The sequence below is a fragment of the Halichoerus grypus genome, chromosome 1 (genome assembly GCF_964656455.1).
Source record: "Halichoerus grypus chromosome 1, mHalGry1.hap1.1, whole genome shotgun sequence".
Taxonomy (NCBI): Eukaryota; Metazoa; Chordata; class Mammalia; order Carnivora; family Phocidae; genus Halichoerus; species Halichoerus grypus.
The window spans coordinates 10945507-10957649 of NC_135712.1; the positions used below are offsets into that span (position 1 = coordinate 10945507).

The window sequence follows — 12143 nt, forward strand, 5'->3', positions numbered from 1 at the left end:
GTATTATAAAGACGGTAATTCTTTGCTGTCATTTAGGAAACCAAGTATAGGATGGTTATAGCAGGGCTGCCACAGGGATGCGACCCATTTCTGGGGGTAAAATGCGCAGGTGCCCGTGAAGAAGCTGTGACTCAGTGCCAAGACCGGAATTCTTAAGACACTCGGTGTCTGAACTCGAACTAGGTTGAATAATGTTCCCTAAAAATTCATGCTTACCAGGAACCTCGGAATATGTGACCTTATTTCGATAGAGGGGCTTTGCAGATGTAATCAATAAGGCAAGGGCATTCTGGGTTAGGGTGGGCCCTAACTCCAATGACTGGTGTCCTTATAAAGAGAAGTTGATTTGGAGACCAAAGACCCACGGGGAAGAAGGCCATGTGACAACAGAGGCAAAAACTACATAATGCGGCTGCAAACCGATTGCCAGCAACTACCAGCACTGGGGCAAGGCCAGCAGGGATCCTCCCCTAGAGCCTTCAGAGGAAGCATGGCCCTGCGAACACCTTGATTTTGGACTTGTGGCCTCCAGAAGTGTGAGAGAGTGCATTTCTGTGTCTTCAGCCTCTGCTCCGGGTCTGTGCTGGTTTGTTACAGCAGCCCTAGGACGCTGATCCAGTGTTTTTGTGGAATCTGAAAGGCTGAAGCCACAGGCAACCGAGGAAGCACACATGTGTCCGTGAACGAGGGCGCCGGGAGGGCTGCGAACTCAGAAGATACGGTCAGAGTTGCAAGTGACCTTGCAGGTATCCCACAAGCCCGGAACCGCCTGTTTTGCAGACCAGAAGACTGGAGAGGTCAAATCATTAGTTACAAGAACTCCGACCTAACCCTCTTGCAGGAAGAGCCCCCCACCTCCACATCACCGTGCCCACCTCGCTCGCTGGACCTGACCTGCGGCCCCTCCTGCCAGCCCCCCTACTTTGGCCAGATGCCAGGGGAGAGGTGATCTGGGGCGTCTTCCTGCAGCCACACGTGAACCATGTCCTCAAGATGGCAAATCCCTAAAGCCCAAAAGGAATGTTCTCGGGCTTCCAGAAGAGAAGAGCTGCCGATGGGAAGATCAGTCTGAGGGCCAGGCCTCCCGGACTTCTCCAGTGCTCTGGCCCCCATGGGCACCTCTCCCCAGAAAGCAACCTCACCTCGCCTGGCAGATAGGTTGGCCGTGACTTTGGCTGTAAAGCCAGGCCGGACAAAGCCGGTTTCAGCATCCAATCGCAGCTTGTCATTGTTCTTCTTATCGTAGTCTTCCCTGGAGGCACAGTACAGATCCTTGGGGATTGTTCCCTGGTGACTTTTCATGATTAGGAATCGCTGGCTTGCTGCGGCCAAAGATGACACAGTTGACCCTTGAACAACATGGGTTGAACCACGCAGGCCCACTTACATGCAGATTTTTTCCGATAAATACAGTATAGGACTGTATTATAGGACTTTTCTTAATAATGTTTTCTTTTCTCTAGCTTACTGTATTGTAAGAACACAGTATATAATACAAAGGAAATGCAAAATATGTGTTAATTGACTGCTTACATTGTGGGTGAGTCTTCCGGTCAGCAGTAGGCTAATGGTAGTTTTGGGTAGGTCAAAGGTTATACACGAATTTCAACAGTGCAGGGGTCGTCACCCCTAACCTCTGTGCCGTTGGAGGGTCTACTGTATTTTTACTGAACTTTTTTTTGTGGCTTTCTTTTGTATTAAAACATGCATGACAGTTGAAAGTATCCTGCTCTAACCTGAGGAAGGAAGACAAGTTGATTTTTTTTTTTTTTTGGACAAGTTGATTTTTAAACGGTTTCAGAACAGATAGGGGAATGAATGGACCTGTTTTGTTTTCCTTTCATTTCTTTTTGGTTTTGTTTCATTTTACATGACTAAGAGGAGAAACTGTTAAATAGAAACCCACTGCCCTGATGTGGGCGGTCCGAACATCATGCTTAGTCAAACCTTAGAATCCTGTTGGGGAACTCTGAGAAAGAGAAAAAGAAAAATAGTAAAAGTGAGCACAACACACATACACACACACACACACACTCGCACGCATACCTTCGAATATCATGCCCCAGATACTGTTTTAATGGTTTTACTCCTATGAACTCATTTAACTTCCCCCAAAATGCTATAAGGTGCAGCATGCTATGGGAAATGCTGAGGCACAGAGGGGTCTAGGGCCTTGCCAAAGGACAGCTAGCCAGAGTTCAAACCCAGAGTTCATCCTCTGAACCACTTGGCCAAGGAGAAATGTTTTAAATTACTAATATAGGTGCATATTAATACTTATATTATTAATATTAATTGTTGGTCTATTTATATTAATTATTTACTTCCATGTTAGTAATTGTCTTCTAACTTATAAAAATATTTTTAAATAGTTTTTAAAAGTTACCAAAAGCATCGCGGTAGACATCTGTAATGAAAACACGCTCACGTCCCACGTGTTTACGTAAACTGCTTAGGTGGAGATCCACGTGTGTGTATATGTTTATAGTCCTTATTGAATCTCAATCTGTCAGTTACATATCGTTAAGTCAGTTTATTGACTATAAATTTTGTCTGGCCAATCCCTTGAGTGCCTCTAATAACATCTAGCATTTAAAAGTAATATTTAAAGTCAATTAACCAGCAATTAGTGTTTTTGAAATACAGAGAGAATAATTTTAACTTTGCCTATTCACAAACCCAGGAATTCTGTCTTTCCTAACCCTTAGAGGGACAGGCAATGTTAGAAGGGAAAGAGGGATACGGTTTCTTTTACTCCTTGGGGACAGTTACGGGGGAGTGGACAGCTGCCAATCCGATCCCATGTTCCCTGGAGTCTCGACTTGAAAGAAAACAAAACCGAATCTCTCTTGATCCTGTGTTGTTTATTGATGATTTAACGAAAGCCGCATAACCATGCAAAGTGTTAACATCTAGACAAACACCGAAGGTGTGCATTCCAGAATTTAAGGGAAGCCAAAGCTAAGGCAGTGTTGGAAAAACCACTCACTTATGCTGAAGAAGTACCACCTTTCCAGTCTGAGGGCTGGAAAGCATAAATTAATGGTCAACTACCCAGAAGATATATTCAGACCATGCCCTCATTTTTCGGTGTTCTCTTTTGTGTTCCAACAGGGAAAAGCTTCACTCTGACCATCACCGTCTTCACAAATCCACCGCAAGTTGCCACTTACCACAGAGCCATCAAAATCACAGTGGATGGACCCCGAGAACCTCGAAGTAAGTGGGCCCCCCATGGGGCTGGCACACCTTCTGGGCTGGTAAACTGAGGCACCGGGGATGGTATCTCAGAATCCTTGGGTTGAACTGTCACTGCTCAAATGTGGCTAAAACCTCTGTCAGAGAGGACTGTGAGGCCCCTGCAGGGAGAAAGGATTTTATTGTTGACACTCACCCCTCAAAGTTTGTCTCTGAGCCCTGGGCTCCTTTTAAAGCATTCTCTTAGGGGGCAGAGAAGCAAATTGGGCTGAGTCAAGTGCGTGTTCGAAGCATTTGGGGGCCTCAGGAGACTGAGGACTAGTCCCTCAAATACACGGTGAAGTTCAACAGGATCAGAAACAAACAGTAAATGGAAGATTGGCCAGCCACAGGGGAGGCCAAAAAATGCCTCTGAGCTTCAGAGTGGACCACAAGGGGCTGATTACTATCCATGCTGGCCTTTTATTCATTTGTTAAGGCCAGAGATGAAAACTATGAAAATGACCTTTTTCTTTCTGTGGCACAGATCAGAATCTTATTACAGGACTGATGAAAATAGAGAATGGGAGGGCAGAAGAATTCCTGGGGGAAAACCAGTAAATATAGAAAGACGGTACCAAAAAAAGAACTCCTGTGAGGAGAGCTTTTTTAAAAAGCAGTGGGGTTGTTTAGTCTGCAGAAAGATGTCTTCACGGTGACTTAATGACTATCTTTGAGTGAACACAAGAGTAACACTCTTTTCCAGAGCCACACCCTTCCCCAGGACGGAGGCTGGGTTCTGCCCAGCGTCGGCATGCCTCCAAACCGTATCAGGTCCCTGGTGGAAAATGAGTACTCTCTCTTCTGATGGGAGAGCGATTCAAAAACAGGGCTTCCCACTATGCCTGGAGGTTGAGATGCAGGGAGGTCAGGTCGTAAACCGGAGTGGTTAGGAATTTGGGCTCTGGGGGCAAAACAAGTGGAGTTCTGGTTCAGGCACATAAGCCTTCAGCAAGTTACGGAGCCTCCCTGGACCTCAGTCTCCTCGTCTACAATGGAGACAGTCATAAGGGCTTCTTTCTAAGACAGAAGGAGACAGTGCTCTGTGCCTGGCACGGAGAATGAACTCAGCAATGTTCTCCATCCCCAGTAGAGGTTCCCTGGCTGCCTCTGAGGCTGGGGCTCGGCCGGGCAGTCCTCCAGAGGCGCTTCTCACAGTGGGGATGCTGCTGGGGTGGTGGGGCTGCCGCCAGGCGTGGTTCTACAGGTCACCCTGTGCTCACCCCAGCTGTGGCAGGGTCCTGGCTGCAGCCTCAGGGTGTCTCCATCACCTGCTAGAACCATCCATGCACTGCCTCAGCTTTCTCAGTGCCCTAGAGTGGGAAGAACCCCCCCCCCACCCTGCACAAGGAACCACCAGGGACAGCCCCCCCGGGACATGGTATTCCATTCACCATCCCCTTGCTGCCATTTGCCTAGTCCGTGACTCCCTTTATTTCTGACCTCATTTACCCCCTCTCAGCTTTTTCTCTTGAAGTCATGGAGACGATCTGGTCATGCCCAGACTCAGGAAACTCTGGGAGTTGATAGCATCCCCTGATCCCAATTTACATTTGAAAAGCAGGTCACGGGCACGGGACCACACAGTGACAACCAAACGCACCTTCATAGGTTTCCCAAGTAGGAGCGGCAAACTGAAGACTCATAGTGACCCTGTTATGTTAATAACGTGACAGAAACATGGCGCAGGCGCCTTGGCTCTCCACAGAGGACCAGAGAGGAAGCAGGCTTCGGTTCTAGCAAGGCACAGGGCTGGGGGCAGGCAGTTGTGAGGTGTAAGGAAGTTGACTTTGAGGGTAATGAAACTTTGAGAAAGGCCCAGTCAGGTGGCTGTAGAATCTCTCTCTTCAAAAAAATAGAAGCCATTCAATCATTGAACACTATATCAAAAACTAATATGGTGGCTAACTGAACATAATAAAAAAAAAAAATAGAAGTTGTTCAAATGCTGACCCGCCTGGAGGAATAAGCCTAAACCAGTGACCCCTTGGTATACCTCTACCTGTTACTCTCTCGTGAATAAAAAAAAGGGGCGGGTTTTGCCCCACTGCCCATATTTCCCGTAACATTCAAAGACCCACCCAGGCGGCTGAGCTTCAGAAGACAAATGGTGGGTGCTCTGACTTTTAAGAATTGGCAGTCAGAGCAGGAAAATACGGTATTGTAATGACCTGCCTGTATATACAGTTTACTCTCCTGCTGTTTTATAACTTCAGAAAACAGTCATTATTGAGAAGGGCTCTTTGAACAGACAGAAGGGATTTGCTCCAAGGAGACACCCGTTTTTATAGAGTCTTTCCTGCCAAATGGAATTTGGGGTCGTAGGGAAAATTAAATGGAAGGTAGTAGGCATGGTCTAGAGAAGTGTCAGAGTCCCAGGTAGATAGTCCCACACAGCACAAAGGACTTCTAGAAAAAAAATTGAATGCACACAGACTCCCGGGGTGGCTTGAGTAATGCCGACTTTTCTATTCACCCCAAGAAGCAAGGGTGGGCCCTCCATGCTAATTTTCGTGTGCTGTCTTCCTCATTATGTGAAAATCTAGATTCAAGGTGGGAACTACTTTTTGATGAAGCTCTGCTCACAGCCTCCCTCTTTCTTCCTTCCTTTCTTTCTTTCTTTCTTCCTTTCTTTCTTTCTTTCTTTTTTTGTAAAGAGAAAATCAAGAGAGTGTTTTTCAGCTTTACTGAGATATAATTGACATATAACATCGTGTAAGTTTCAGGTTTACAACATGATTTGATATATGTGTATGTTGCACAATGATTGCCACTATAAGATGAGTTAACACATCCATCACCTTCAATAGTTACAGTTTGTGTGTATGTGTGTGTATGTGTGTGATGAGAACTTTTAAGATCTGTTCACCTAGCAACTTTCAAGTATACAATACAGCACTGTTAACTATAGTCATCACGCTATACGTTACATCCCCAGGACTTGTTCATCTTATAACTAGAAGCTTGTACCCTTTGACCACCTTCACCCACGTCCCTGCACTCCCGCTCGGCCCCCGTCTCCTGCCCCTGGCATCCACCAATCTGCTGCTTTCTGTTTCTAAGAGTTCTTTTTTTTTTTTTTTTTTAGATTTTACATGTGAGATCATACAGTACTTGTCTTTCTCTGTTTGACTTATTTCATGTAGCATAATGCCCTCGATGTTCATTCATGTTGTTGCAAATGGCAGAATTTCCTTCCTTATAAGGCTGAATAATATCCCATTGGGTGTGTGTGTGTATTTTTTATCCATTCATTTATTGATGGACACTTAAGTTGTCTCTGGTCTTGGCTATTGTGGATAATTCACTTTCTAATGTCATGTTAAGAGAGGTCATTGCATGTCAATCAGGATGCCCAGACAGTGTCACATCTCTGGATTAATAACACCTCCCAAGTCCCTATTATCATTATGGGGCTATGAATTCTGGTCGATCCTGGCAAAGTGGCTCCGGCATTCTCAGGTCAGTAGTTTTGGAAAGTTCTGTTGTTTCATGAAATCAAAGACTGGGGGAGCTGAAGAGAGAGCCTCTGGGCCTTAATGGCCTCAGATTAGAAAACAGGGAAAAGCCCAGGGAACTGAAATGATGTGCCTTGGTTAAAAAGAAATAGTTGGTGATGAATAGTATGTACTCCTGGTACATTATCCTGCACTCCCGTCCGTCCATCCATCTGTCGGTCCGTCCACTGCACCTCTCCATCCACCTGGGCTGTCTGTACGTTGACCTCTTCTAGACTCTCTGACGTGGCTTTGCAGCCTCGAGTTTGAAATGAGGTGTTGGCTTACAGGACTTCTCACATTCATGCCAGCTGGGAGATGGTCTAGAAGGGGCAAATGGTGGTGCCTCGTGGCAGGCATGGAGGCTTCAGCTTGAAACACTCGAGCAAAAACCCAGCAGGGAACCTTATGTCGCTTGCCCTGACACTGAGGTAAAAAGGACTAAGCACTAGAGAACATGCCACAGCCGGCCGTCAGCCAGCCCAGTGGGATCACTTGATGCTTTCCGCCTCAGTTTCCTGGTTTTCTGAAGGTGCAGCAAAAAGTGCATTCCAAAGAGAATGGAAAATGGTTTTCATCTCAGATGGTTACTTAGAGCAACTGACCTGCCGCCTAGGGAGTCACAACTTGTTTTTTCCCACATTCCACAGGATTTTATTGACATCTCAGACTAATAGAAAAATTACCAATTGATGAAAAATTGAATTTATCGTGGAGAAGAGCCCCATCAGAAGGTATTCTGGGCTGGGCTCTGTTCTCGCAAGCAGCAGTGGGGAACCTGTGTTCAGTTCATAGATAGAACACTTTGAGGCTTGTAATATATTGAGAGATAGTCACGTTTATTTCATTAAATGTGAAAGATAGACTGACAAAGGGATTTTTCAGGACAAGGATATTTGAGAGCTGTTTTTATGTATATTTTTTTATTTGGGGGGGATCCGGTGAAAAACTCTAGCTCTAGAACCCATGCATCTGTAATATGATGGTATTAAGATACTGAAGGATATTCTCTGCAGAGACTATGTAGTACCTCAGTGCCATGGAGGAAGATATTTTGCTAAGGAGAGATTAAGCAGTTGGGACCCTGAGCGACCCGATGGCAGGGGGTGGGGATCCCAGGGATATGAATTGGGTAGTCATTCTGATGTCACAAGCCGTCCCCTGTCTGGCCAGGTATCGGTTACATCTGGAACACTGAGTAACCTAATTAAAACTTGAAAAGATGAATACAGCAAATATTGGCCATTTCTGGGGCAACTCCTGACCTCAGGTTCAAGGAGTCCCTCACAGAAACTGTGTTGTGCTGGCTTGGAATTCACAATCACAGATAGCTAGGTGGAGTCCTTAAAAACTTTGGAAAATGCTTTTTTCTGGGGCACTAGCCTTCTTGCTGACTAACCTTTTTTGAATAGGGAATCATAGTTAAAAAAGGTCCACCGGAGGGCCTAACTCTTTATCACTCAATCGCATCGCTAAGGACTTTGTTGAGATTACATCACACAAATATATTTCCTTCTATGAGTTTGAATGGAAGCAGCAAATCTCTAACAGAGAGACAGAAGAAACAAGATCCTTAAACATGGAGAGCATTTTTGGAGGGAAAAAGAGGAATGCGTGAAAAGTACCTATAAACTATGGCGATAATGGGCCTAAAAATCAAGCTTCTCTAGAAAAGTGCAGGATGAGCAGAAATGTTTACAGATTGCTTTTGTGACTGACTAAGGCACGGGGTTTTTAAAATATTATTTTCTCTTCGTAATAAAAACACATGGGGCGCCTGGGTGGCTCAGTCATTAAGCGTCTGCCTTCAGCTCAGATCATGATCTCGGGGTCCTGGGATCGAGCCAGCATGCTTCTCCCTGCTCAGTGGGGAGCCTGCTTCTCCCTCTCCCACTCCCCCTGCTCGTGCACTCTCTCTTGCTGTCTCTCTCTCTCTCTCTGTCAAATAAATAAATAAAATCTTTAAAAATAATAATAGGGGCGCCTGGGTGGCTCAAATGGTTAAGCGTCTGCCTTCAGCTCAGGTCATGATCCCAGGGTCCTGGGATAGAGCCCCACATCGGGCTCCTGGCTCAGTGGGGAGCCTGCTTCTCCGTCTCCCTCTGCCCCCTGCTCGTGCTTTCTCTATCTGTGTCTCAAATGAATAAATAAAATCTTTAAAAAAAAAAAATTAATTAAATAAAAATAATAATAATAATAATAAAAACACCTAATAATAATAATAGCTAGCACTTAATACCATTGTTCGCCCAACACCGTTCAGAGAGCTTCCCGTAGATTAGTTGATATCATCTTTGCAAGAACAGGTAAGGAAGTCGAAGCAAAGAGAAGTGAGGTCCCTTGCCAAAGGTTACACCATCAGGAAGCCAGAACTGGAAAGAAGCAGTCCAGACACGGCGACCCACAGACGCCAATGTTTGGTTTTAAGAACTGCACCATCTGCTCCTTGGGCTTCATTGTATTGAAATTTCTGTTTCAGATATTTTTTATTAGGAGGGTTTATCAATACAATTCTGGTTCAAATACAGTCTTCAAGAAAGCAGAGCCTCGGAGCCTGGGAAGTCATTGGACAGACAAGGAACCAGCATTTTCTGGTGGATGGGGTTACAGTGCCCTACACCCTGGGGCAGGGGGCACGACCCAACACGCAGCCACGTGGCCCCAGGTACCAATGGTTGGCTCCACATCTGTCCCCAGGGTCTGCTTGGGGGCCAGGCATCAACAGGGACCTGAAGCAGGGACCCCCGGTGTGGGCCTGCAGGAAAGACAGATAATGTGACAAAATGATCACCAGGTGAATATTCCAAGTCCTGGTCCCCCCCTTTGGCAAAGAGCTTCCTTGAGGATCCAGGTGGGGACCAGAGGGTCCAGTCCTCTAGAAGGATAGAAACTTGTGTCCTTTGCTCCTCACTGGCTAGTGGACTGGAAGGGAGTTTTATAGATCTATGAGCTCAGGATTGTAATTATCCATCTACGGTCACTTTGTTTGCTCAGAAATGCTTAAGCATTTCTTCCAGGTAATGAACAGTGATATACTTAATCCCTTGGATTCTTCAAATATCAGATTTGGACCTTAGTTCTTTCTAGATGAAATCCTGATTCACAAAAGAAAAAGGAAATAATGCTTTCTTCCCTCCCACCCAGATATAAAGTAGGAGACAGACAGAAGCTCCAAGAGGCGGAAATATTCTACTTACTTATATTCCTCCTCCCCACTCTGAAAGGCATTTAGGTACTAAGATGGACATTCTGGGTGACTTCCACTGTGCTAAGCTCCCCAACTACCCCAAGACTTGGCAAAAGCAATTTTTAAAGGATTAATAATAATCTGCCTAAATGTGTCTAGTAAACTTTAGAATCTCATTCTGTTTATTATTTTCAGTAGTATCAAACTAGAATAAGAAGAATTTTATATACATAAAGATGTCCCTGACCCTTGAGTTTTCGACAGACTTAATTCGGGCCAAGGTCCGAAAGGTTCCCTTGGACAAGTGGAAATATAAGAGGATCCTGGGGAAAGTATGCTTCTCCCCCTGGGAGCAGTGATAACCCCCCTCCATCAGCTCACCAAGACTGGGGAGGCCTGCAACCTCTTGGTAACTAGCCCTATCTATACCAGTCACTAAGATTTTTATTTGGTATTTGTATTGCTGCAGAAAGGAAGGGGGAGAAATCCTTCCAGGTAGGTACCAGGAAGAACCCCAGGAGAGGATCTAGGTACCCTCTCAGTCTAATAGAGGGGGACAGGGAAGTGAAGAAGCATGCAGTGAAACTTAGATCATTCCCTTGGATTTCTCTTTCCATTGGGGCTATTGCAAACCGAAGCGCTAGTTTGTTTATTTATTTTTTAAGATTTTATTTATTTATTTGAGAGAGAGAGAGAGAACACAAGCAGTGGGGAGGAGCAGAGGGTCAGGAAAAAGCAGACCCCCCTCCCCCCGCTGAGCAGGGAGCCTGACGCGGGGCTCCATCCCAGGACCCTGGGATCATGATCTGAGCCAAAGGCAGATGCTTAACCGACTGAGCCACCCAGGCGCCCCCCCCACCCCAAAGCTTTATTTTAAATGTCATCCCAGTGAGGTCGGGATCTAAGCTAATATATCACAGTCCTTGTTAGAATTTAGTACATGAAGGGCTAAAAGGAAAAAAAAAAAATCTGTCTCTATTCAGGCTTCCATTTCTTAATCTTAAAACATGTAGAAAAGTCTCTGGATCCTGAACGGAGGACCTGGGTTCACACTGGCGCCACCAAGCCAGTGGGTGTGACCTTGGTCAATTATCTTAAGTACTTTCCTCCTGGTCCTCACTTTCCTCTTCCGTCCAACCAGGTGATGGGATGAGATAATCTCCAAGTTAGTTCCCACTTGGAAGGGGTAACAAAATATTGTCAGGAAAACAGAGTCATAGGTTCCCCACAAACAAGGCCCCTTCGAGGCTGAGTCTCCTGGGCCCCCCTTCCCTGGGAGAAGGGGACTTTGTCCTATGTGACATCGGACATACCCACATGTACCCACATGCATAATATGTTAGATATCTTTTTTTTTCCTTTGGCTGTAAATTTTTGAAAGGGCTTTTATCATTTATTTTTGAAATTATCTGGCTATGAGTAACTCATTTCATTACCTTTGGCCCCGATTTCACTGCCCTGAACGATGTAATTACAATCAGGGTTGAGATTCCCCATTCTGATACTTGCTAACTGTGTGGGTGACCATACCTGGTTGGGGGTGACTGGCCTGGCTGAGCCTCCAAGGACAGTGGCTATAGCCCTCACAGGGCTGGGAGGCTGGAGGAGACAGCCTCTGGAGAACATTTAGAACACACTGTGTGGAGCAAGAAAATGGAGCAATTATTTGCATTTAGTCTTGGAATCCTTTGACTATGAGAAAACTCTAAACAACAACAACAAAAAAAAAATGTGAATCCTAAGTTTAAAAATTCATGAAGTTGCCATCATGCTGCATTTTTTAAGACATTTAATTAAACATTTATAAATTTTGATTTTTTTTTTTCAGTTTTCCTTTTGTATTTAGACCCAGTAAAATTTCTTTTCTGGCATTTTTATGGACCCTTGAAACACTCTGGGCACTGTTCCTAAGTCCCTCTTTGGCAAAATGGCCTTACTCCCAAATGGTGAACTTTGTGAAAAATTTGAGGGGAAAAATCCTGTCTGAGTAACTGCGGAAGTGGGTGCTGAGACGTAACATGCAGGCTCTTTTCAATATATGCATGACAGGCTGGAGGAGAGGCTCTTCCACACTGTTCTAGAAAACTGACATGAAGTATGCCAGAGTCTCTTGGAGTCTGAATTCTTGCCCCAGAGGAGAGCTGCTCACCTCCCCGGGGTGCCTGGACCCGTTAGCCACAGACATGCTTTGCAGACTTAGGAAACACCTTCTAAGTTCCCTA

The 12143-nt window shown here is 45.3% G+C and overlaps 1 protein-coding gene across 7 annotated transcripts in view; it reads left to right on the forward strand.

Moving 5' to 3' along the window:
- Positions 1-12143, forward strand: part of RUNX1 (RUNX family transcription factor 1) — a 246961-nt gene that overhangs the window by 178181 nt on the left and 56637 nt on the right. For all 7 annotated transcript variants that reach the window (XM_078077424.1, XM_036101889.2, XM_078077258.1 and 4 more), the window contains one exon: positions 3115-3219. In XM_078077424.1, coding sequence (XP_077933550.1) covers positions 3115-3219 — 105 coding nt within the window. The remainder of the gene's footprint in view (positions 1-3114; positions 3220-12143) is intronic.